This window comes from Carassius carassius, chromosome 23, assembly GCF_963082965.1.
Source record: "Carassius carassius chromosome 23, fCarCar2.1, whole genome shotgun sequence".
In the NCBI taxonomy this organism is placed as follows: domain Eukaryota; kingdom Metazoa; phylum Chordata; class Actinopteri; order Cypriniformes; family Cyprinidae; genus Carassius; species Carassius carassius.
This window is the reverse complement of record NC_081777.1, coordinates 28,759,022-28,785,407: the sequence shown is the minus strand read 5'-3', so window position 1 is coordinate 28,785,407 and position 26,386 is coordinate 28,759,022. Positions and strand designations below refer to the sequence as shown.

The 26,386-nt window shown below is 35.6% G+C and overlaps 3 protein-coding genes across 4 annotated transcripts; 1 reads left to right on the top strand and 2 right to left on the bottom strand.

Moving 5' to 3' along the window:
- Positions 1-973: 973 nt before the first annotated feature.
- LOC132101712 (protocadherin beta-10) lies at positions 974-11,532 on the top strand. Of its 2 annotated transcripts, XM_059506863.1 has the most exons (16): positions 974-1,164; positions 2,340-2,439; positions 2,905-3,113; positions 3,411-3,467; positions 3,548-3,640; positions 4,208-4,294; positions 4,601-4,711; positions 4,794-4,964; positions 6,841-6,931; positions 7,022-7,128; positions 7,331-7,531; positions 7,664-7,795; positions 8,002-8,080; positions 8,529-8,722; positions 9,928-9,948; positions 10,240-11,532. In XM_059506863.1, the coding sequence occupies exons 2-16, from the start codon at positions 2,346-2,348 to the stop codon at positions 11,380-11,382; spliced, it is 2,790 nt and encodes a 929-aa protein (XP_059362846.1). In that variant the 5' UTR covers positions 974-1,164; positions 2,340-2,345; the 3' UTR covers positions 11,383-11,532. The 2 variants fall into 2 exon arrangements, with proteins under 2 accessions (XP_059362846.1, XP_059362847.1); XM_059506864.1 differs by lacking the exon at positions 2,340-2,439.
- Positions 11,533-11,894: 362 nt separating this feature from the next.
- Positions 11,895-15,227, bottom strand: calub (calumenin b). Its single transcript, XM_059506862.1, has 6 exons — positions 14,968-15,227; positions 14,691-14,884; positions 14,270-14,436; positions 14,093-14,153; positions 13,780-13,979; positions 11,895-13,122 (listed from the first exon to the last, which is right to left on the bottom strand). The coding sequence occupies exons 1-6, from the start codon at positions 15,186-15,188 to the stop codon at positions 13,018-13,020; spliced, it is 948 nt and encodes a 315-aa protein (XP_059362845.1). The 5' UTR covers positions 15,189-15,227; the 3' UTR covers positions 11,895-13,017.
- Positions 15,228-17,119: 1,892 nt separating this feature from the next.
- Positions 17,120-23,997, bottom strand: utp15 (UTP15 small subunit processome component). The gene is made up of 13 exons (XM_059506856.1): positions 23,837-23,997; positions 23,225-23,362; positions 22,997-23,089; positions 21,879-22,063; positions 21,584-21,762; positions 20,540-20,665; positions 20,190-20,325; positions 20,004-20,085; positions 19,685-19,840; positions 19,028-19,129; positions 18,801-18,934; positions 17,695-17,753; positions 17,120-17,567 (listed from the first exon to the last, which is right to left on the bottom strand). Exons 2-13 carry the CDS (start codon positions 23,312-23,314, stop codon positions 17,290-17,292), a joined length of 1,620 nt encoding a protein of 539 aa, XP_059362839.1. The 5' UTR covers positions 23,315-23,362; positions 23,837-23,997; the 3' UTR covers positions 17,120-17,289.
- Between the last annotated feature and the right edge of the window lie 2,389 nt (positions 23,998-26,386).

Genomic DNA, 26,386 nt, shown 5'->3' with positions numbered 1-26,386 from the left:
TGCAGAGCATCCATTATTGAGCAAGTAATGTAATGAAACATTTCTCCAAATCTGTTCAGATGAAGAAACAAACTCATCTTGGATTTTTTTATATATATAACTAGATTGCCAAGTCTTTTTTTTTTTTTACTTTCCCACCCTCTATTTAGAGGGGGAAAAAATCATTAATATTGTGTTTGTAAGTATGATTTAGTTTCATAAAGTAAATCATTGGTGTGAAAGACTCAGATGACCTTTGTTTCTGATGTCTTATTGGTTAAAACGAGGAAACTATTTCAGCCTCCTAATCTCTACCTGCCTTAGTTCCAAGTCAACTCTAATAGTGTGTGTGTGTGTGTGTGTGTGTGTGTGTGTGTGTGTGTGTGTGTGTGTGTGTCTGTGTCTGTGTGTGTGTGTGTGTGTGTGTGTGTGTGTGTGTAAGTGCTTCTCTGTCAGGGTTTATTAAAGCATAAGGTATACACTAGGATGAGACAAAAATAGGTCAGATTAACACAAGACACAGGCTGTTACACTTTACCATCAGCATCCTGAAAACATTTGTGTGGCATACAGTACACACTCTAACAGAAGTCCCTAAAAACATTATGTCCTAATGTTTTGGGTTAATATGACAGGAATTTTCCTTATGATGAATTTGGCTTGGGTTGGCTTGGTAGAAATTTAGCAGTTTTAAATATATTTACAATAGTAACTTCAATCAATTATATTCAAACATTTCTGTTAATTTCCAGATTTTGCATTTGTAAGTCACTGTATTTGTTTGATTATGCATTACAGTATATACATATTGGTGATGACACAGTTTTCCTTAAAGGTTACTACTGGCCATCTTAGAATACTGTTATCTGATTGGCCAGGAGTGAAGCGATGCTATTGGTTAGACCTGGGATGATGGTTAGACCCAGCAGAGGCATTTGTTTTGACCTCTTAACCTGGCTCTGAGCCAGTGAGTCTGAACACTAAACCTCGGACTAATCCACCGCTCGCAACTCATCCAAACACTGACATGCAGTGGACTCTCACACACAAGTCACACACATACTCTGTACTCGAACTCTCTTTTACACTGTCACATCCAAAATAAAGAGTTCTGTGGATGGTAATAATGTAGCTTTGGAGAGAAAATCTGGACACCTGGACCTGAAGAACAGTTAGATGGGACAGGTAGGATGACATGCTTTCTTGTCTTTGTCTCAAATGCAATAGTAGCATAATCAAAATAATAAGAGAATAAAGCATGACCAGGGTTTGTGAGCTCAAATGGTCCTGAAATCTATTTTTGGCTTGTCTTAACTTCGGTGTAAGAGAGAGTGAGATGCTCCAAATGACTTGTGTAATAGTCTTGTATAACTGGTGGCAAACATAACTTTATGAAGATCTGTGTCCATGTTCACACATCTTAGGATGAGTGTTTGTCTTCACATTGACACAATGGTGGAAACATAAAAGTTTTATAGAATTATGTGCTTATTTTTCAGATTTTTTCAGTCTTTAATCCAGTTTTAATCCTCTTCTGTTACTTAAAACAAGTCATGTGGGATCCAGAATATTCCAGTTATCAGCCAAATGTTGAAATATAAGGATATAAAACAATTTGTATTGATTTAGTTTGATAGAGCTAAATGAATACTCCCGATAATGTGAAATATTAGCAAATGTTTAATATTTTATAAATACAATTCTAACAATAATTCCACATTAAAAAATAATGAAAAGTGCATGTTGTGTAAATATACTATCTTTGTATATTTGAGATACTATTATAGGTTTTATTAATATTTTGAGTTCAAATGTGCAATTTCAATTTAAGTTGAAGTTTCAGTACTTTTGATTATTATTTTTGTTATTTTGTCTACATGTCTACATATTTCTTATTTATTTGTATTTCAATTAAATTATTTTAGTACATCACATTTAACTAAATTAAAATAAGGACATTTTGACTTTCCGACATCTTTTGGAGATTTGTTCTATATTTGGTTTCAGTTAACATGTATTTTTATTTAAAACTAAATAAGCACAGTTTTAGTTAGCTATATTAGCTCTGTGTAACTAAGAGTGTGTGTTTGGGTGTTTGCACATAAGAAGGCTTATCTGTCTCCTGAGAACTTCCTTACAAGATTTATGGGTCTTAAAGGAGCAGGGCTGTTTGCTAAAAAACATTTAAAGGTCATGTCACTCTGGATCTTCTAAACATAAAAGCAATAATATATTTCTAGGCTGCATTTAGGTCTTTTTAAGCCAGTTCCTTCTCTTGAGTTAAATCAGCCAATTCACAATAACACAGTACAGTAATGCAATATGTTGTTTTTAACATACCTGTTTTTTTATCCTGTCAGTGAGAGATGGTTTTGAGGTTGATCTTCAGTGAACAGCCACTTTGGAAGATTCTTATATTCTGCCAGCTATACTCTGCGGTCAGCCGGCATTCTGTAATTGGTATAAACACAAACACAGAGACAGACCACACACAGAAAACAAACACACACTCACATATACACACATTTGACATGCATGCATCCATACAACTTCAATTGACCTCACACAGCTAAGTACCGAGTACAACAGGCGAATACAGTTATGAAAGAATTTTCTTCTGTTTGAGCAGGGAATTACGGAATTACGAAATTCCAATACGTGCTCCACTGAAAATTAAGAACAAAGCAGTATCCAGGCAACAATCCAGTCAGGCTAATCTGTCCGACCTTTGCTGAACAACAAGCTCCCTGTAATGCATCAGACATTATCTAATAATTGACAAATTAAAACATCATCAGATAAATATGCAATTTATTTACCATTAACCAGACTTGGAAACCAACCAACATTTTACATTACAGCAGACTGCAAGTAGAAGTATAAGATAAATGTTATTTAATTAAACAATGTGTCTATTTTTGACAGCCAGCAATTGTGACGATGGGCATGACGTGTTTGCCAAAGTGAAAGAGAACAGCCTGATGGGAACTTTTATTGCCAACCTCAGCTTCACTGCACAGCCATCATCCAATCATTTGCACTTAAAACTTTCTGGAAAAGATGCTGATTGGTTTTATCTAGAGGGAAGAACCATAAGACTGAACTCAACATCAACTAGGATTATTGATAGAGAGGTAACATAAAACAAAAATCAGAAACACTTTACTTTAAGGTGTCCTTGTTTCATGTACAGGTACTTACTATTGTATAATAGCAATAAATTATGCATTATTACATTAAAATACTAAAAACTAAACCATTATCCTAACCCTACCTATATATAGAGTGCATGTAGTTAATTGCTTAAATGTATAATTACACTGTAACAAGGACCTTAAAATAAAAGTGTAACCAAAAAATATTCATATTATCATCTTCTGACTTGATTTTGTTTAAACTATTAATATGATTTGTCTATAATGATATTACAGATGCACGGCTCAGTTTTAACAGCAACTGTAAGGTGTTACGGACATAAAGCCCTACAGGTAAGTTGGATAATCTGTGACGTACAGCAGTATCCATTTAGAAATTTTCACTTGTCAAATAAAAATAATGTTGCTGTCAGGCTGAACACAGGATCTTGGTAGAGGTTCTGAATGAGAATGACAACAAACCCGAGTTTCTACAAAGATCAGTTCAACCCCTGCAGCTCAGCGAGGTAAAACAAGACACAACATACATTCTCTTTGTTTGTAGTGTATTAACATTCACTATTGTTCAAAAGTTTGGGGGTCAATGTGAATTCTCTCTCTCTCTATGTATAAATAATATTTGTATTCATCATCAATTAAATTGATCAAAAGTGACCGTAAAGACTTATAAAGATGATTCCTATTTCAAATAAATGCTATTCCTTTGAATATGAAGCAGCAACTGTTTTCAATATTTTTAATATTAATAAGAAATATTTCTTGAGCAGCAAATCATCACATTAGAATGATTTCTGAAAGAGTAATGATGCTGAAAATTCAGCTTTGCATCATATGAATAAATTACATTTTAAAACAGAAACCTGTTATTTGGAATTGTAATAATATTTCACAATATTTCTGTAATATTACTGTTTTTTGATCAAATAAATGCAGCACTGGTGAGCATAAGAGACTTTCAAAAACAAACTTTCAAGTCTTACTGATTCCCAAGTTTTTGAGCAGCATATTGCGTATATAAGCATATATTTTCTCCATCTCTCAGATTTTCTCCCATCTTGGATGTGTTTGTTTAGTTGACAGCGGTGAACTCTGTAGTGTTTACAGTCCTGGCCACAGATGCTGATGGAGACACACTCACATACGTCATCGATGAAACATCAGTAGGTGAACAAAACATTTCATCAGATCCACAGTAGAAACCTTCTGCTAGCCCTACTGCAGCCTCGTTTGACTTAAAGACCAAATTCTGTCATAATTTACTAATCCTTAAGTTGCTCCAAACCTGTATTACTTTCTTTCTTCTGTTAAACACAAAAGAAGATAGTTTGAAGAATGTTAGTAACCAAACAGTTGACGGTAGCGAAAAAAATACTATGGAAGTCAGTGGCTATCGTCAACTATCCTTTTACATTTTATTATGGTATATGGGCTTGATAATCTGTGGACTTGTGTTTGTGTATTTCCAGCCTGATGCCAGGTATTTTCGAGTGGACTTACACAACAGTGGCAAAGTGGTTCTCAACAAGCCATTGGACTATGAGATCAAAACTCAGCTCCGACTGACTCTTTATGCAGTGGTAACACATACAGAAAACACTGATGATAAAAATGTGAGAAAAAACTGAGCTGTTATTTACTCAGTTATTGATGTGGCTTTAGGAGACGAACACAAATGAGCATTACAACACAACGGCAACAATAATCATCAGTGTGATAGATGGGGACGACCAGTACCCACAGTTCCAGCCTTGCACTCTTCTCTCAGCCAATCACAGCAACCGCATATGCGCCAATCCTCTGTACACCGCCAACATCACAGAGAACGAGCAGGTAATCAGAAACACTTTACTTTAAGGTGTCCTTGTTGTCCAAGTCCTGGGAATATATAAAGACATATTAATGTAGTGTCACATGATCCTTCAGAAATCATTTTAATATGCTGCTTAAAAAAACATTTCTTATTACAGTATCATCAATGTTGAAAACTTATATTTTTGTGGAAACATACTTTTTTTCCCCCAGGGTTTTTGATGAACAGAGAATTCAAAAGAACAGCTTTTATTTGAAATACAACCCCAATGTCAAGTTGGGACTTTTTGTAAAATGCAATAAAATCACGAATCTGTGATTTGTTCATTCTCTTGAACTTTTATTTAATTGACAAAAGTACAAATAAAAGTTATCCAAAGTCCTCACTGAATGCACTGTAAATGTATTTTGTAAATATGAACTAATTTTGATTTTGATGGCTGCAACACGCTCCAAAAAATTTAGGACAGAGGTAAAATAAAAGTGAAAAGGTTATAGAATATCCACGTTAAAAGGTTCTCCAACAGATCACAGTAAACAGGTGAATTGGTAATAGGTCAGGGTATCATGTTTAGGTATAAAAGGAGCATCTCAGTCTTTACAAACAAATTTCATGAAAGAAGTGTCCAACAAATCAAAAATTACATTTCGCAATGCAAAATTGCAAAGAATTTAGGTCTTTCCCCAAATACCACACCTAATATTGTGAAAAGATTCAGGGAATCCAGAGTAGGCAGAAAACCTCAGTTGAATGTGCATGGCCCGTTTGAGCCCTTAGATGGCATTGCAGAAGAACTATCATGCTGTGGAGTTAAATATAGCCACATGGACTCAGGAGTACTTCAGAAAACTGCTGTCATTTAACACAGTCTGCTGCTGCATCAAGAAATGCAGCTTGAATCTCTGTTAGCCTACTCTAGGTCTCTAGGAGAATGCTATACATCAATTCTATGCAGTGATGGTACCGGGTTCTCTGGGACAGAGCTCATCTCAGACAGCCAAAAGACAGTGGAAATGTGTGCTGAGCTCAGACGAGTCCACATTTCAATTTGTTTCTGGCAAAAATGGATTTAGAGTTCTCAGTCCCAAAGACCAAAGGGACCATCCAAACTTTCATCAGTGACAGAAGAAAAAGCAAACATCTGTCATGGTATGGGGGTGCAGCAGAGCATATGTGTGAAGGTACCATTGACATGGAGGCATATATTGGGATTGTACAGAGAAATATACTGACATCAAGATGATGTATTTCATGGGAAGTCCATGGTTATTAAATTAAGACAATGCCAGATCTCATTTGCATGTGTTACAACTTAGAGTGAATGTCTGCCTGGAGTCCAGATCTGACTCCTATTGAAAATGTATAAACAGTCAAGAAAAGGAGAATCAGACAATGACAATCACAGACTGCTGAGCATCTGAATTCTTTTATTAAGCGAGATTGGACAAAAATGTAGCTTGCAAAACTTTAGCAAGTGTCCTCAATTCCCAAACAATGAAACATTGTAATTAAAAGGAAAGTTGATGTGACTCAGTGTTAAATGGCCTCTGACCTAACTTATTTGGAGACAAAACAATAAATAAAAACAAATTTGTTTATATTTACAAAATAAAATTAAGTTCAGTGAAAACACTGGAATTTTGTATTTGTAATTAAATAAAGGTTAAAGAGAACGAGCAGATAACGTGTTCTTAATCGTATGGCATTTCACAAAACATTCCAAATTTTCTGGAATTAGGGTTGTAGAAATCGTTTGCATATGCATAAAAGTCTTTACTGTCATTTTTGATATGTTTAATACATCCTTGCAAAAAAAAAAAAAGTACTTACTGGCCCATGGTATGTACACATATCTGATTCCTTCTTATCATTTGTCACACTCCATTTGTCACTCAGGACATTGTCTTGGATTTCTTTCCGGGTCCGATTCAAGCTGTGGATGGGGATGAGGGTCTCAGAACACCAGTAAAGTACACCATCCTATCAGGTGCTTCTCCTTCCTCTGCCATTGAACCTCACCAAACTCCTGGAACAAGAAACTGATTTTGATTATATATGTGTGTCTGCTGTGATACAGGGGCAGATAATGGCAGATTCGTCATTGACAGTAATTCTGGAGAGGTGAGGTTAACCAGACGTGTGGAGAATCGACTGCTGATCCCGACACTGAGACTACGTGTTATGGTGTGTCTGAGAGTAAAGAACAAAAACATGTAAAAAAAAAAAAAAAAAAAAATTGAAAATACTTTTTTACATTTAATATTACAACAAATTTAATATATAAATAATATTCTAATTTATAAAAATAAATAACTTTTCAAAAAAAAAAAAGGGAATTTTTTTTATTAATTTTTCTTTTTGAAATCATTTTGATGTTTCTGCTTAGGCAGCTCAGACGGATGACCCTCTGAAATATGCAGTGGCCACAGTTCTGGTGAGGGTCCTGGCAGAAAACAGGTTTCCACCACAGTTTAGTCGTTCAACATACCATGGCTTTGTCAGCGAGAGAGCAAATCCTGCCTCACTCGTCATGACATACGGCAATAAATTACTTATCCTGGAGGCCACGGATCAGGATTTCACTGAGGTACGTGACTCAACAAGATCACAACATTACAAAACCACATAACAGTGACACCCCAGTGTCAACATCACAGAGACACTGGTTTAACAATCATTGCATGAAATATGGAGTTATGTTTCTGTTTGCGGGTTTAAGGGCTTCAATCCCAGACAGCAGTATTCTCTAAACTCCCAACACAACAGCTCTCAGCTCTTTTACATTACACAAGAAGGACTGCTCATCGCTAAAACCAGCCTGCTACACCCCGGCCACAAATATTTTCTAGAGGTATTACATAAGACTAAATAAACACTTTATGATTTTAAAAAAATACTACTTCAGTCTTTCTACTTCAAAAGTTTACATTCAATTCAATGTGTTAATTACCTTCTCTTTGTATTTATTTGTAAATTTTTTATAGGCAGAATCTGAAAATTATTCCAGTACTGTTCTCAAAAATGTCTGAAATGAGACAATTGATGACTGTGTTGCAGGTTCTAGCCACTGATCTGGAATCAGGAGACACTGTTAAAGCTGCATTGCATGTGGAAGTTCTTCAGAAAGGTCAACCAGGTACTAGAAACTCTCTGGATTATATCTTAATTAGGAATATATAAAAACATAAAATAAGTATATTTTAATGAGTGCAACAAACTAGACGTAAGCACTGTTTGTGCGAAGCTTTCCACAACATAAACTACCAGTCAAAAGTTTTCTGAAGGATAATATGCGACAACAAAGACTGAAGTAGAGGCCGCTAAGAATTCAGTTTTACATGGAACAGGAATTAATCCAGTTTTAAAATATATTCAAATAGGAGAATGTTATTTTAAATTGTAATAATATTTCACAACATTACTGTTATTACCGTATTTTTGATTTGAAAAAAAAAATTCAGCGTTGTTGAGCATAAGAGGATATTTCAGCAACATATGAAGATTTTTTTTAACTTTTGACTGGTAGTGTATAATAACAATACATGGCTAAACATAATAAATAATACACAAATGTATTGTATAAGTTCCACAGGGTCCTTTGGGGGCGGGGCATGTGTATAGCCGTGAGACAGTGGGCAGGGCAGAGGGCGTGGCAGGGGTGTGTCTGATCCTGCTGGCCATTACCTTATTTACACTGGTGCGGTGCATACGGATGATCAGAGAGAAGCGGGATCCTGTCATCCGGACCAGTGTGGCTGACAACAGACACCCTAATGTGGTAAGACAAGATACAATTGAGCTCATAGATTTACATGCCCCTTGCAGAATATACAAAATGTTAATCATTTTAACAAAATAAGAGGGATCATGAAAATTGCATGTTATTGTTATTTAATAGTGTCCCGAACAAGCTATTTCACATAACAGATGTTTATATATTCTCAACAAGACAAAGTAATAACCGAATTCATAAAAAATGACCCCGTTCAAAATCTTAATACTGTGTGTCGTTTCCTGGATGATCCACTACTGTGTTGTGATAGCTGTTCATAAGTCCCTCGTTGTACCTGAGCAGTTCAACTTCCTGCTGTTCTTCAGAAAAATCCTCCAGCTCCAGCACATTCTTTGGTTTTCCAACATTTTTTGCATCTTTGAACCCTTTCAAACAGTGACTATGATTTTGAGATCCATCTTTTCCCATGGAGGACAATTGGGGGACTCATACATAACTATTTATAAGGTTAAAACATTTACTGATGCTCAAGATGGGAACTCAATGCATTAAGAGCTGCGGCTGGGGGGTGTTATCTTTTTGAATTGGATGATCAGGGTTAATTGTACTTATATTGTATAATATTATGCACTGTGTTGCCTTCTTGAGCATCAGTAAATGTTTCCACCTTTTGTAATAGCTGTGTATGAGTCCCTCAGTTGTCCTCAGTGTGGATGTCAATATTAGAACCCTTTAGTTGCTGGAAAACCAAAGAATGTGGAGGAGCTGGAGGATTTTGCTCAGGACCAATGAGGGAATCATGAACAACTATCAAAACACAAAAAAACAGATGCATCATCCAGGAAACAACACAGATTATTAAGATTCAAGGGTATGTAAACTTTTGAACGGGCAATTCTTTTATGAATTCAGTTATTTTGTCTTGTGGAGTATGTGTGAAATTATGTGAAATAGCTTATTCAGGACAGTACTAAATAAAAATAACATGCAATTTTCATAATCCCTCTTATTTGGTTAAAATTATTAATATTTTGCATATTTTGCAAGGGGCATGTAATCTTATGAGCACAATTGTATATTCATGCAACATACACAACAAACATGTTAGAGACAGCATATGTGCTGAAAATAAAGATAATACTAGAGTAATGATGCTTTGCATCACCAAAAAGAAAATTTCAATATTTGAACGCTTAATAAAACAAGTCTCTGAAAGAATCATTTTGCATTTCTTGATTTTTCATGTCTAGTGTCTGAGATGGTTTCGGAAGGTGAGTTAATGTTATTCCATTCCCCCTTTGTGAACCCCAATGTATTTTTATTTAGGTAAAAAGTAGAAATAGAGTTGTTTTTAAAGCATAGACTGATATTAGCATAATAATAGTAGTGTGCTTCATTTTAAGACTGATAGTAGAATAATAATAGTAGTGTGCTATTTTAAATCTCCTTAAAATAAGGACAATTACTCAAATTTCCCATAGCAACCCTTGTGTATTTGTGCTTTTAAACAATATAAATTTTTCAGGGAAGCAACTGTAAATCCAGCTGTTTTTCTCTGACAGATGAACCAGAGCCAACCAATGACTTTAGTGGAGGAAACATTCTCATATCACAACGAGGTGTTCAGTGAGTACGACCACTCCGCCTCACCTTTCTATGGCAAACAGGGCATCTACACCAAAATAGAGGAACCACCTCCATCAACATCAGTGGACTTACCATCAGTTACCATCAACAAATCGTTACGGGAACCAAGACGCAATTATCTGGCACTGCGGCCCAACGGGAGGCCCGTGAACAGGTTTAACAATAAAACGGTGTCATTTCATGACTACGTTGTGGTTAGGGAATGGGATGAGGAGAGCGAAGAAAATACAGAGACTACGTTCACAACAGAGGTGGAGATCTGTACTGATTTAGAAGAAATGGATTGTGAATTAGAAAATGATGATTCAGATCTCCCAGAAGAAGAATTTCAAATCCAATCACAAAGAATCACTTCATACTGTGATGACATATGCAGCAAGTCAGAAATACTCAATATGGACCTAAAAAGAGCCAACAGAGACTGCGAAACACATAATACAGAAGACAAAATTCATGCAAAACCACTGGAAATAAGGGACCAAAAAATAGCTGGAAAGCACAGATTCAAGTCTGATCTACAAAGAACACAGAGACACTCAACTGAAAGTCCAGAAACAGATCGAACAGTAACACAAAACACTACACAAGCAGAGGTCTCTACTTTTCAAATAGAGACATATATCATTGACCCCAAAGCCTTGGTTTCGGAGGCTGATAAACCCGTCGTTAATTATTCCAAAAGCTTTAAAACAGATGGTACCAGAAAATCGGATGATCTTAATTTAGATCCACAGGTTTCAGTAGCTGAAAGTTCTGTACAAAACATTCATGATGTAATTAACTTACAAACACATCTAAGCACATTAACACTTGATCCAGGTCAATACAATGGGTCAGAGGAACGTCTGGGAGTTGAGACGGACAACACCCCAAGCTCAAACATATATTATGTTAACGAGGACATTGCAACAAATTTAGATGACAGTAGCCCAGAAGAGGAGTCTATATCTAATCTAGATACAAGCAGTCAACATCTGAACTATCTTCATGATCCTCACGACACACAGATAGAATGTTTCTACTACACAGACACGGATGAAACTAATGATGGGAGATGATTATGGGAGAATGACGAAAGCTAAGAGTGACACTGAATCAACGTTCAATGTTTGAACTGAGCTTGAGCATCAAATGAGATTTTGTAAAATGGGAAAAGAACAGATTTGGCATCTCCGAGGCAATGAACGGATGGGTGAGTAATACAAGATTCAAGCTAACTCCGAACCCAAAGTTTTAAAGTTTGCCCTGCACCGATGGTTTTCAGACATTCTGTGTCCTTTCTACATTATATAATGTACATCTTTGCACATGGACATGCTTTCTTTGTATTGAAAAAATTGCACTGTGCATCGCATATTCAAATAAATTGTACTGGTGATGGCAAACAATAGACTGCTTGTGGTGTAACAGTTTAACTTAAACTTATGTGGGACTCATTCATTATGATAATATTGAATCATATCAAAGAAATGGAAAAACAGGTGCCTAAAAAAGTAGAAGTCACCAGATCACCCCCTTGTGGATCGGATTAGAATCTGCGCAAAAACAAGGAGTTCACTTGAAAACCCAATTGAAAATGTGGTTAATTTTCATCAATTTTATTGAGAAAACACTCTCAGCTATGAGACAGTATTTACCACACCACAGCCTACTAAACACAGTTCACATTCAATTATAAACATATATATATATATATACACACAAATTTAATACTAATGAGAGGAGGTCATTTTCAGTCACGGGAAGAAAGGTAAGAAAACCGAAAATAAAGTCTGGCATATTAATGTTAAAGCAGTCTGAAGATTGAAGGAGACAGAAGAAGGCACTTGAGGAAAGAACAGCTTACAGTCTAATAATGAGAGTACTAACACTTCATAAAGCTCTTAATGACAGGTTGCAGTGGGTGGAATGATGTTCAATAGCCCTTCATGCAGGGGGTTTTGTTCATAAAGGAGCACCCAATCAGTTGATTGATCAATTTTAAACATAGCTTTTATCTGTCCATAGATTGACAAAGATAATCCTTGATGTTCTGATCCGTGTTGCTGCAGGAACCAATGCAGAACATTCTGGTTGGATGTATTTTAAGCCAAAGAAAGACCATGAAATTATGCAACATACTTAATACGGTCTACTACTTAGCGTCATGTCAAACATCATACATCCTCTGGCTAAATGGAGATAAACACATACATGTAGTGGTTGAAAGACCTTTTATATTATTTAGAAAAGTAGTTTACATGAGGGTATTATTTTTATATACCTTAAAAAAAAAAAAAAAAGAAACAAAAAAAAAAGTGTTTATATTTTGTGCCATGTAAAACACTAGTGGGCGGTCATTGCTCTATGCCGTGTCGGGTTACACACATGCCATTATGCTGCATTATATGGCCGCATTTTAGTGCAATATAGACCATCAGACAAACTTTGACAAGCTTCACAAGCTGACCTGAATACCATTTCATCAGTGCATTTGAAATCATGTCAGAATCCAACGGTGCTGAGTTTATCTATGAAAAAAAAAGTGTTCACGGAAAAGGTAAAAAAAAAAAAAAAAAAATGCATTTGATCGAGATGCTGTGGAAAAACAGAAATGTTTTGTAAACACCGTAATGATTCACAATGTGTTATGCTTGAAACCATAAAATAAATTATTGTTCGTTTTGCATTTTTCAGGTGCAAAGTTTGCAAAATTAAAACTCATCATGCCGGACCAGCGCTTCTCCAAAATCTGTTGCCTGGCTCCCGACAAATAAGTCATACTTATCCACAATTTCCTGCTTTGTGAGGCGTCCGTCCTGTCGTGAAAGTAAAAGAAGTTACTGAAGCAGCTGCTAAGATTATAATCCTACAAACAAACCAATCATATCATCATTTATTATTATCAGCAGTTGGTGCTTCATATTATTTATTTATTTATTTATTTTCGCTTTCATCACCCCATCAATAAGTGTTACGAATCTGATGCATAACCAATAGAATTATGGCATTTTATGGCAGGTTTTTTTCATGTATGAATTGCAAAGGGGAAGGAAGATAAGAAAACCAAAATTAACGATATAGAATTATTGCAACCTGCTCATTTAAGAAAGAAAATTTTAATTTTTGTAGCTCAAACAAGTTTTTAATAGGTCATAGGTTTGATTCCCAGGGAATGCATTAACTGATCAAAATTTATACCATAAATGCAATGTAAGTCACTTTAGATAAAGCATCTGCAAAATGCAAAAAATTTAAATAAACTTTGCATTACACGAGGGTGAGTAAAATATGCTAGAATGCTCAGTTTTGGCTGAACTATTAATTTAATTCCAGCTTTTATGCAACCATCTTAAATGTTTGTTGACAGAAATTAACTTGCTTTCAATTTCAGTTTTAGGGATTCGGGGGGTATAGAAAACTTTCACATAAAATTGTTAAATATGTTACTTTACTCAGAATTACCATGCATTTACCTTATCTGCGTCAGATTCATACAGCAGATGTTTGGCCTCAGCCTCTGCATGATCGTAATCAGAGGGCAAGATCCAGTCACGGGTCTCGTCCATATTCATATGGCCATCTTTGTTTTTATCCCTGAACTCTGTAAACTGCTCTCTTTCTGTTTTCACCCATTCGGGTTCATTCGCATCTCCATTCTGACTGTACATATCACCTGACAAACAGGGGAAAAGTGAGACAAGATCAATACAATTAACAGGAAACAACTGATTTCGATCTCTCTTAAATACACACAAACACACTTAAAAAGGAAAACACATCCCTTACCAATATATTCATCAAGGTCGATTAAACCATCTCCATTTTTATCAATGTCCTCCATGGTCTCCTGAAAACCAAATCACACACACACACATGGAATAATGAGGGTGAGTAAACAATGACAAAACATAACAGAAAAGGTGTATGGAAGAAATTTTTAGCAATCTGATTGTCCAGACGTACCAGCACTATAATATCCTTCATGTGGTCAAACTCCTCGGGATGAAGAAACGCCGTAAACTCTTCTTTATTGGCCCTCATATCACCATCTTGGTCAGCCATCTTGAAACGGCGCTCATCTCTAGCCATCATCTGCCTGTAGTTAAAACCATCCTCGGGATCTGCTTCATCTAAACAGATATACACACATCACATCAGTCTAGATTTCTAGCCATTCAAAATAAATGTGATATATTTTTCTTTCTTTTTTTTCCTGAATTAATCTGTAGTTTTGAGGACAGATATTTACTACAGAGTCTTCGCACACTGAAATGATTTCAATACTTTTAAAATTAGACTTTAGACAGTCAGTTCACCAAATTAGATTTATGTGCATTTCAATTAACTCTGAAACATGATTAATCAATAAACCCATTACACACACCAAGGATGTAGCCGTAGGTAGCGTTCTGGTATTCCTCCCAGGAGACATAAGTGTCTGAGTTGAGATCGTGAGCCTGCCACTGCCGGTCCACATCGTCATAGATCCATCGCTTCTGAGCGTGTTTGATCCACCGTTTCATCTCATCAGCGGTCACAAAGCCGTCGTGATCCTCGTCAATCTTTTCTACAATCATACTGTAGATAGAAAGAGAGAGTGAATGATCTGGAGAAGTTCCTCGAGTGAAGAGCTCAATGAAGTGTGCTGCGTGTGTTTTTACCCCAGTCTCTCTTTGCTCTCCTCTGGCGTGAGCTGGTCAAAGGTCTTCGCCTCCTCTTGCCCGAGAAAAGCCTCGTGGTCGTAGTCGAAGTTCTCCTCATCGTCGTGCTCCTTGTTGCTGAGGGGGGCGTCGTGATGGATGCGCTCCTTCTTCTCCATGGGTTTACTGGAGGACTGAAGAACGCAGAGGACGACCAACAACAACAGCGGCAGGAGGTCCATCTTCTCGTACACTGTTTTTTAAAACAGGGTCAAATACAAAGAGTTCATGTGTAAAAATAGATCTGTTTTTGAAAATGTTCAAAAAACATGTTTTAATTTACCCTGCATTCAAATTAATACCAATCGAACTGCAGTTGGGTTGTTTTGATTAAATAATAAAAAAAAAAAAAAAAAAAAAATACAGCTAACACAAAAACATGATAACAATAAAAAACATTTTTCATGAAAACGATTAGATTTGCAAGCAAACTCTTCACACTCACACACACGTATATTAGATAGCTATGCATACGTATACACACACACACACACACACACACACACACACACACACACACACACTAGATAGCTATGCATAAACACACACACACGTATATTAGATAGCTATGCACACACTCACTCACTCACTCACACAAACACACGCACGTTAACTCAAAACTACCCTGATACTAGTGTAATAAATTGTTACCAGTTAACTTATGTTATGTATTTTTATAAATTATTTCATTGTAAAATTGAATGGATGTTCCCAATATTTGGACATGCAAACATCATTTAAACTCCTAACATTAAGCCTGATGCAAATACCCGCAACTCTCAAACGACATAAATGAAAGAGCGAGGCACAACACTGTATATCACAGCACATACGTATAAACTGTTTCATGTTTTAATGCAAATTTGCAACTTTACCTGGTGAATTCTGCAGTGTTTCACACCGCCCGGCTGATCTCAGTAACTCCGGATGTCTAGTTTAAGAATTGGGATACGCTTCCTTTGGATTGCCCTCTCAACTGACCAATCAGATTGGAGATAACGCTCAAGCCTCGTTTAACGGACCAATCAGATTGAGGATTGCACTCAGGGCCGCCTGTGCAGACGTGGACTGAGCCGCTTGGCGATTGGTCAACTTCAATCCAAACGTGATTATGTCATTGGTTTAGAACTGCCACGTCCTCAAGGCTCCTCTTTCTGCAGTTTTTGTATAATAATTATAGTTTGATTAGACGTACATTTTATTTACACAAATGTATAATTAATATATATATTTATTTTTTTAATCGCGCCAAGTTCTCTGGCATGTATTTTAATCGTTAAAGAAACATAAAGAGGAGTGCCTTAAAGCTTGCGATATAAAGAAAATTACATTTTTCTAAATAGGAACAAATAATATAAATATAAGCCAAATTTCATTTTTTGTTTTTTATTTTGTCTTGCTTTAACATATTTTACTCCTGATAAAAAACGTCAAGAAAATAAAATGGGCCCCAATTTTTTTTTGAAAAATATAACGCAACATTAAATAAAAAATAATAGGGATAGAAATTTGAAATTGGCCCTCATGCATCAAAAGTCAAATTATTGTCAGTAAAGTAATACTAGTATTTTCCAGCACCGTCTTAAACTTTTGCATGCCACATTAGACCAAAATGACTAATTCCTGCTATAAAAATTCCATCAGGATACTGAATTGTCCTTATATTCTTAAAAAATTATATTCCATAAAAAAAAAAAATTATACAACCGTAAAATTATGGTTACATTGGAGGTCAGCAATAGTTAGATTAGTGCTTGAGAGGTATGGATTTTTAAATGATTGGTACTCAAATTATTATTTATAATATTTAATCGATGTGGTTACATCTAGTTCTTGATTATTTGTTGTAATAGATTTTAAGTTATAATATACAAGTCATATTGTGCCAACTTCTGTCAGCCACTGGTTGACTGTCTCATCAGCCTTTTCCCAAAACTCTTTCTCCAAAAGACAGGTATGCATACAATTAGTTACATACAAATTGGCACATTTTCTGATTGGCTAACACAATCACACGAAAGACAAAAAGTAGCAACTGTAAATGTATTGTAAATGTATTTCATTACTAAGGCATTTGATTTTGACAGAAAGAAAGAAAGAACAAACCAAAACGCACAGATCTGAAGATTTTATGACAAGGATATACAAAACGCAGTTTCAAATTCTGCAAACATCAGCAGAAACGGAGGAAACACTGACACGGGGATTATTTAGTGGGATTGGGCAACATCTTTCCCAGAGCTGCCTCTCGTGTTTGTTTCCTTCCGTTTTCCCTTTCATTTTTCACCAAGCCCCCGCCAAAGTCCAGCATGTTTCGTTTGAGTCACGAGAGTTTTGTAATGAGTTTCGAGCGGCTTGTAGCTGTGCCTCCTGCGCTACTGGTGGGGCAGCAAGTGCCGCGACCTCTTTTCTGAGGGTCAGCGAAGCGAAAAGTGTGTCCAGGATTCCCAAGACCTGCAGAAGCTCCTGCTGAAGTTCTGCTTCCCGACCCAACACCTCCATAAGACGCTGCAGCAGCCGCTCGACTACAGGTGACTCGTGAAAAACCTGCTGATACAGATCTACACACACACACACACACATTTCCCATGTTTGAAAAACAGAGGAAAAACAATACTATTTTGCAAGCAGCAGTTCACTTCTTCATTCTCATTTGCTCACGTGCGCATGATACAATATGAAACTCACCCAGCACAATATCCCCGACCAAGAGCAGAGGCCGAGAGAAGCGTGGGTCAAAGATGTGCCTGAAACACAATACACAAAAACACCCTCATAGCAAGTCATTATAACAAGAAATAAATCCTGTGGTATTAAATTCCTTGAATCAAGAAAATCTGGTGACTAAGTTTACGCTTACAATTGTGGCCTCCTGTTCTGGGTCACTTTTGTAGTGTGTGACCCAAACTCTCAACCGCAAGACACCCTGAGAACCCGCCTAAGAATTTCCCGGCATTTTAATCATTCCAAGAAATTCCGGTTTTGTCACAAGAATTTAATGGAATGCATTTCACAGAATATTAACAGTGCTGAAATCCCACCCAAACTTTGAATAATATGCAAATACACACACACTTTATTTTGTCTTTATATTAAAACAAAAAATATTAAATTACAATTCTACTTATAATTAAGTATATGTGTGTGTGCTTATTAATTAGCAAATTTGCAATTGCAGTGAGAGAAAAATAAATAATTTCTTTTTTTTCTGTATTTTAATTTTCTATTTCTTTCTACCAACAAATTTCATTTTGGAAGACTTTTGCATTGTAGAGTGTTATGACAATTAAACATTTACAGTAAATCCTCATTACTGAAATATTTAAAATGTAAATATACATCATGGCAGTAGTTACTATATCTAAAACATTAATAGTATAACAGTAATCATCATCAGACAACAATGACAAAAAAAACTCGAACCATGAAATGCACTTAAATGACAAAAAAAAAGTTAAAAAAAAAAAAAAAACATTAATAAAATACCTTTTTGCCTTCAAAATTGCACATTGTTTTTTTTTTTTTTTCATTTCAATTTTAAAGTGAAATATAACCCAGTCACCCATAAACAGTTAGAGAAACCAAAGCAAATTGGAATATTTTGTATTCTTAGAAAATTTTGTAATCTTTCCTACGTTAATGAATTTTAAGTCTCCTAGAATCATTTTTTTTTATTTATCTGAAGTGTTCATAAACTTCCCCCTCAACTATATATGAGCCATCATGTTTAGTATGATAGTCTGAAGTCATAAGACTATGTGCGTGTCAGAATAAGATGTGAGAGAGTTACTCACTTGAGAAGGAAGTTGAGGATCTTGGTTAAGCTCTCTTCATTTCGTCCTGCGAGAGCATTTTTCAGAGTTCCTCTGCGGTTGAGCTCTATAATAACCGCTACAGTCACGTCTGGTTTACTGGTGCGTGTCCATGTCTGTCAAACATGCATAAACATTTAATGATATCTTCATCTGTACAGTCATATCACAAATCAAATTGCATTACATACACACGGGTGTGTGTTCACCTGCAGAGCTGTGTCCAATGCTTTGGACACCTCAAAGCTTTTCAGCTGTTTGTCATATTTCCGTAGATATTGCTTCACTGGTTTACTGACCAAGAAATCATCCTAAAAGAGACATCAAAAGACATAACTGAAGAAAAGTTCATTTAAACAGTCTCATATGAATATACATGCCTTAAACTGGACTTAAGAGTAAGATTTATATAGCTTACATATAAATATATATCTGTAGAATAGCTATATGAGAGAGCAATTTTAGTTGAAATGTTATGAAATAAGAAATTTAAAATGATTAATTTATGAAATATAATACTATTAAAATCACTTTTGGGAACAAAGTTAGCAAATTAAAAATGGTTATTAAAATTGAATAAAATTCATTAATTCAGGAAATACTAAATTTAATTTAATTAAAAAAGTAAAAAATATATATGTTTGTGCACAAAGTTCTTGTAAAATGTTTGCAAATAAATAAAAAAACATTTATTCAGTCAAAATTAAAAATGTTTTGTTTTAATTAAATTAAATTGAAATTAAATAATAGCATCAAATAAAAATCAAATGTTTTGGCACAAGGTTCTTGTGAAATGCTAGCAAATAAGAAATGTAATTAAAATTCATTTATTCAATCACTGTGGTAAAATGAAATAAAATAATCACCTCTCTGGGCATAAAGTTCTTTCCCTTGACAAAGACCCGGTATGACGGGCCCCGTCGCCTTCGACTAGTTAACGTCTCTTTGTCTTTTTTGTGTTTCCTGTGTCTGACACTCAACACACCATTGGTCATCCCCACAGCAAGCGCTTCATCATCAGGCTAAAGGAGAACCACAATAAACAACCCTCTAATTCAAGTGTAAATGAAAAATTACATTTATAAAGTTTATATATATATAATTTTTTATTATTATTATTATTTATATATATATATATATATATATATATATATATATTTCTTTGTGTGAATGAGCTAAACATACCGCAATAGCCATACTAAGGATGGATGCATCACAGTCGAAATTATGTACAACCTTATAAGAGGAGTTATACACTTTGATGTGCCTAAAACGAAAAGCAACCACAACAAATAAACCCACAGGCTCATGAAAATACACAAATGAGCACATACAGCATTTCTTTACAATGATTGGCACATGCAGACACACCTGTCCAGTGATCCTGTGAGCAGTTTGTTGCCTACAGAACTCAGACATGCACACGTAACTGTCTTGTGATGATTTTTAAGAGAAACGAGCTCCTGTCCGCCTTTCAACAGGTCCCAAACTTTAACATAGCGCCCTCCTGTAACACACACACCAACTTATTTCAACCATTTTTTGGAAGAGACACATTCAAGCTGACATAAAAGAGCACAGCAGTTGAAAACTGCATTAATTCACCAGGTCTACAGTATATTTCTGCATTATGATATATGAGAATAAATGGTTGAAAGGGGTTCTAAGCATCACTAATCAACCCCCAACCCCTGATTGGTTAAATGAGAAGTGTTGTTCACCTGTGGACACCAGCAGGGCTTCTGATGGGTACAGCAGCACACACTCCACAGGATGGCCGTGTTGCATGGTCATCACACTGCTCCCTGACCGCATGTCAAACACTTTCACTGTGTGATCATACGAACCTGCAACAGAGACGGCAATCATACAAACATCAACTACTCCTCAAAACATTCATTTTACAATCCTAAGAAATATTACACACTACCACTTAATTTGGGGTGGGTAAGATTTTTGTGTTTCTGAAAGTCTCTTTTGCTCACCAAGGTTGCATTTATTTGATCAAAAATACAGTAAAAACTGTAATATAGTGAAATTATTAATGTGATGCAAATTCCAGTCTTCAGTGTCACATGATTCTTTAGAAATCATTCTCATATGCTGATTTACTGCTCAAGAAATATTTATTATTATTATTATAAATTCTGAAAACTGTTTAATATTTATGTGGAACCTGATCAATTTTCTTTTTCAGGAACCTTTTATGATTACAAAGTTCAAAATAACATTTATAGAAATTCATTATAAATGTCTTTACTCACACTTGTTTTCAATTTAATGCATCCTTGCTGAAAAAACAACATTCATTCATTTCTTTTTAAGAAATCTTATTATTCTTACTATTTTATCAGCTATTAATAAAAATAAATCATATCTATCTATCTATAAATAAAATGTTTAATACATTCAAACATTAAATACAGCAGGGTATTTATGGAAATAATATTAAAACATGAAAAGAACAACATAATCGGAATGGGAATTCTGTATCACCTAAGATCATTTATAAAAATAATTTATCCTGGAAATTTTTTTTATTTTCAAACACTTAACTGACCCAACAAACAGACTGCAATCCCGCAGTTCCACAAATGTAGTTTTAACCTCTCCGACTTGTTGCTAATATGATTGATGTAGATTTATGTGCACATTCATTTTTTCTGTCAATACTAGATGTACAGATCTGGTGAAGCCAGAATCCAGTGAATAGAGGTGAAGTGATCATCTGTGAGGTGCAGAGGAGAATTAAAGAGTCAGGTTACCTGTGACAAACAGATCTGGGTTGAGTTTGCTGGGGGCGAGAGCTCTGATGTAGTCTGTGTGTTCAGTTAACGAGCTGAGCTCAACAGCACTGGGAACGTCCCACACACGGCACGACAGGTCATCAGACCCCGACACCACACGAAAGCCATCAGACAGGAACGAGGTCACATGAACTGCCCTGCACATAGGAGACAGCAGAACAGACAGAGCTGCTTTACAAGGGTGAAAAATGTGATCTGAAGGATTTAAGTGATTGAACTCATTTTTTAGCATTTATTTCATGCCCGGTCATACTTGGAGTGTCCTGCGAACTGTCTGAGAGCCACTCGGCCGCTGATGTCAAACAGCCGGATGAGTCCCTCTTCACTTCCCGCCACTAAAAGCTTCCCGTCGCCTCTGAAGCTCCCTCCATATGCTGTATCCCGAAAACGTGTGAAGCTCCGTATGGGCTCTTGAGAGTGGGGTCCGTATATGTGGATCTGATGCAGAACATTATAATATCAGCATACTGCACACGTGAGAGTAGAATCATGCTAACAACAGTTCTGACATGGGTTTAATTCTAAGGGGAGAATCTCACAAAAACAAGTACAGATCTGTCTCTTTGTTTTTTACACATAATTTTTTATAATGCACAGGACAATTAAGCACATTTTCTCCTAAATCATCAAAGGTTCTCATTATCGTATACAAGTATTTTACATATTTACTCTATGAATGATTTTTTGTTTACATTTTTTTTCAAAATTCAAAACTATTTATTATTATTACTATTCATAATAATTCAAATAAAATAAATGTATATATAACACACTGTATATACATACTACATTTAATATATTCATACAATAAACAGAATATTTATACAAATAACATTATTATAATACTTTACACATGAGAACAATTTTTTTATATTTCTTAACTTTTATTCTTTTTACTGTATTTATACTTTTTAATTAAAATCAGCATAAAGGCTGTATAACAGATACATAAATTGTGTGTGTGTGTGTGTGTACAATTATAATATGTATAATAATAATATAATATAATCTCCCTGTGGTGTGGGAGACCCGGGTTCGAATCCACTGTGAGACACCAATGTGTCCCTGTGCAAGACACTTAACCCCTAGTTGCTCCAGAGGCGTGCGACCTCTGACATATATAGCAATTGTAAGTCGCTTTGGATAAAAGCGTCAGCTAAATGAATAAATGTAAATGTAAATATATATATATAGATAGATAGATAGATAGAAATGCATATATTATTATAATAATAGGCCTATATACAGAACTGATACAATGATACAACCATTCAGAGAAAAAGAAAAGCTCTATACGTCACTTTGAATAAAAATTAAAATGAATACATGAACATGTTAATACAAAAGAAAATGAAAGACAAATGGTCTCACTCTGGTGGAGGCTGTGACGGCATAATTGTGAGGTGGGAGAGGAGAGAAGTCGATCTTTGTTACAGCACCAAACTCTTTAATTTGTAAAGGAGACTAAAAGACAAAATACAGACTGTCAGTGTATATAAATACTGAAGAACTTGTAAGAAATGTTGACCAATCAAAAAACCTATATATTATTTTCCTTTGGCCATATACATTATAAAATGTGTCAACAACATCTCAAACCTTGTAATTCTTCCAGTAGAGAGTTTCCTCTGTTACTTTCTCTCCTAGTTTAGGAAGGAACTGAACTTTGGTGGGTTTAAATGAAGCCATGTGAGATATGAAGATGGTTCTCAGCTAAAGCAGGTTCACTCTGAGGATCTGTGATATAACAACACTTCAGGAGACTCCAGCAGTCACACAGTAATAATGCATACAACACATTCAATATAAGACAACGGAACATTATAGAAAACAAACACAAAGCACAGGTTCACAGACTTTAGAATTTGAATACAAGAGAACGGTCTAGATTTCAACGTGATACTAAATGTTTTGAATTGATACATTTTTAATGTTTACATTTTTAGACATCTGGCAAACACCATATCATTCACAAATAACACATTTCTAAAAGTTTCCGATATATTTTATAAAACGTTAATAAAATTCCCAAAGCTATGGGAATATTTACTTAAACATGCAGCTTGTTAAAACTGAATACAGGACGAAACATAAAATAATCCCTATCTGTTCCTTCACCTAATTACTCTCATGCCTCCATCGCTATTAGGACAGGAGTTCAACTCCTGTAGGTTTCTTTACAGAATCTTTTAAATATAAGGTGCATCTTACCTTATTGTGGTTTCCGCCAATTTTTTAACAGATTTTGGGATCTTTCTTTACGTTACAGACGAGAAAACATGAGCAGAATCACGTTGATTCTACAGCCACATGGAGGCCGCCATTGCGTGACGTCACATTTCCGGTTTTGAGGCAACTTTATTGCACACATGACATGAACTGAGAGGAACTATTTTACTGTTCTTTTGTGAAAACAAGTACGGAGCACCGCACATGACATGCAAGAAAAAAATAAATAAATTGTGCGCATGATTTACTAATTCGTTCCCTCAATGTACTAAAACGTGCACACGATTACTATTGCGTTCACTCGATTTACTAAATCGCACGAATTAGTAAATCGTGCGCACAATTTATAAATCGAGTGAACGCAATAGTAATCATTCGCACGTTTTAGTACAGTGAGGGAACGAATTGCCACGAATTGTGACCCAAATAAAAGGTTACAGCGAGAAAAAATGTTTTCTCCACTTTCAACCTGATGACATTTTTCAATCAGGGTGTAGTTCCTGAAGATACCAGGTGTTTTTTTTGTTTTTGTTTTTTACAATCATTTTGACACCAATTTCAGAACCTTGATGCAATTTTTCAAAACTCTAGACACAAAACTCAAAACAGTCATTATTTGTAACACAGGCTGTCCAGTGTTCAAAATTGTGCAAGCCTTGCATTTGCAGAAGCATTTGTTTAAAAAAAACCTCATTTATTATGAAATATCATAGTAACATTACTTTAGATCACCCACTCACAGGATAACCATAGTTTCACTGTGTAGTTTTCAGTACAATCATTAAATATAAACACAGGATGCAGCTTTCATTATGGTTTTTCACATTCATACATCTTTGTAATAGACTAAAGAGAAAAGTAGCCTACAGACACTGGAGTCATTAAACACAATTTGAAAATGATTGTTGAAATAATCAAGTCACAACAGGGTAAAAAAAAACACTTACAAAAAGATAAGAAAATAAAATGCTACATTAGGCATACAGTAAAATATCAACTGAAGTGTTCCTCACTGCACTTCTATGTTTTTATCAACCCTGTCCTGTGGATTTGGCCACAAGTTCTCATCCACATCGTAATGCATGTTTTCATAAGATAAACATCTTGGATAAAAACGTCTAGCATGGCAAATACAGGCCTGACATTGTCTCCTCCTGTGATGTCTTTGCACGCATCATCTATGGCCTGGAGAAGAGTGACATGTTTGTGAGGGTGTCTGTTGTAAACCTTCTTCAAAAATTCTTCAGTCGGGTAACAGGTAAGGAAAGGGGAGTATGGGGGTAGATAAGGTGATAAACTCTGGATGAGCCTGAAACCACAGTGCCGTCGCTAGGAATTCTGGCCCCATTACAATGATTTTGATGGGGCTCCACGAAATCACAATCAGTGGGGGGTGCTCAGGCCCCCCAGTGAACTTCATTCTGGGCCCCACTGGGCTCCATGTCATAGCCAGGTTAAAGCCTGCCTCATCCAAAAATATGAATGGTTTTCGTCAGCTTCCAGCACTATCGCCCCCTAAAAAGACATTTATTGTAGGAAAAACACATTTTGGGATTGGGATATTTTTTCTCCCAACAACAGGCATCTTGAAACTGATCATACCTGAACATACTCAGTCCTTAGCGGCTTCATTTTTTATAATCTAAACATTTTATATTGTTCATTATTTTCCATAAAAACTATGCTTCAAGAGTAATGCAACGGTTATGTTGAGCAGTTGTATAAATTGATAGGTGTAATGAATGAATAGACACTCAATTCAGATGTAATGCGTGAGTTGCATTTTGAAATTGTAATACTTTTATATTATGTTGAGTCATTTTGAACTGGTGATTTTAGTTCAATGAATAAAAGATCTTACATTTAGGTGTGTTGTATCAAAGCATTTGGAAAAAGTTTTAAGTGTTTTGAAAAATGCATTTTGATCATTGGTTGTGAGTTATGTGTCTAGAGTAAAAAAAAAGACATGAAGGTTATTTTAATAGTGCAAAGATTATTGTAAAAAAAAGTGTAATATGGAGCATGGAAACTTCACTTTATGTACAGGTGCATCTCAGTAAATTAGAATGTCATGGAAAAGTTCTTTCATTTCAGTAACTCAACTCAAATTGTGAAACTTGTGTATTAAATAAATTCAGTGCACAGACTGAAGTAGTTTAAGTCTTTGGTTCTTTTAATTGTGATGATTTTGGCTCACATTTAACAAAAACCCACCAATTAACGATCTCAACAAATTAAAATATAGTGACATGCCAATCAGTTAATCAACTCAAAACACCTGCAAAGGTTTCCTGAACCTTCAAAATGGTCTTTCAGTTTGGTTCACTAGGCTACACAATCATGGTGTAGACTGCTGTTCTGACAGTTGTCCAGAAGACAATCATTGACACCCTTCACTTTGGATGCAATATTTACAACTCAAGCTCGCAGCAGGCGACTATGGTACGGGACATGATATCTCCTGACCAGGTGCCGAGCGCTGTTAATCATGACACACACTGGCCCAGCTAACCAATCACAACACATTTCGTA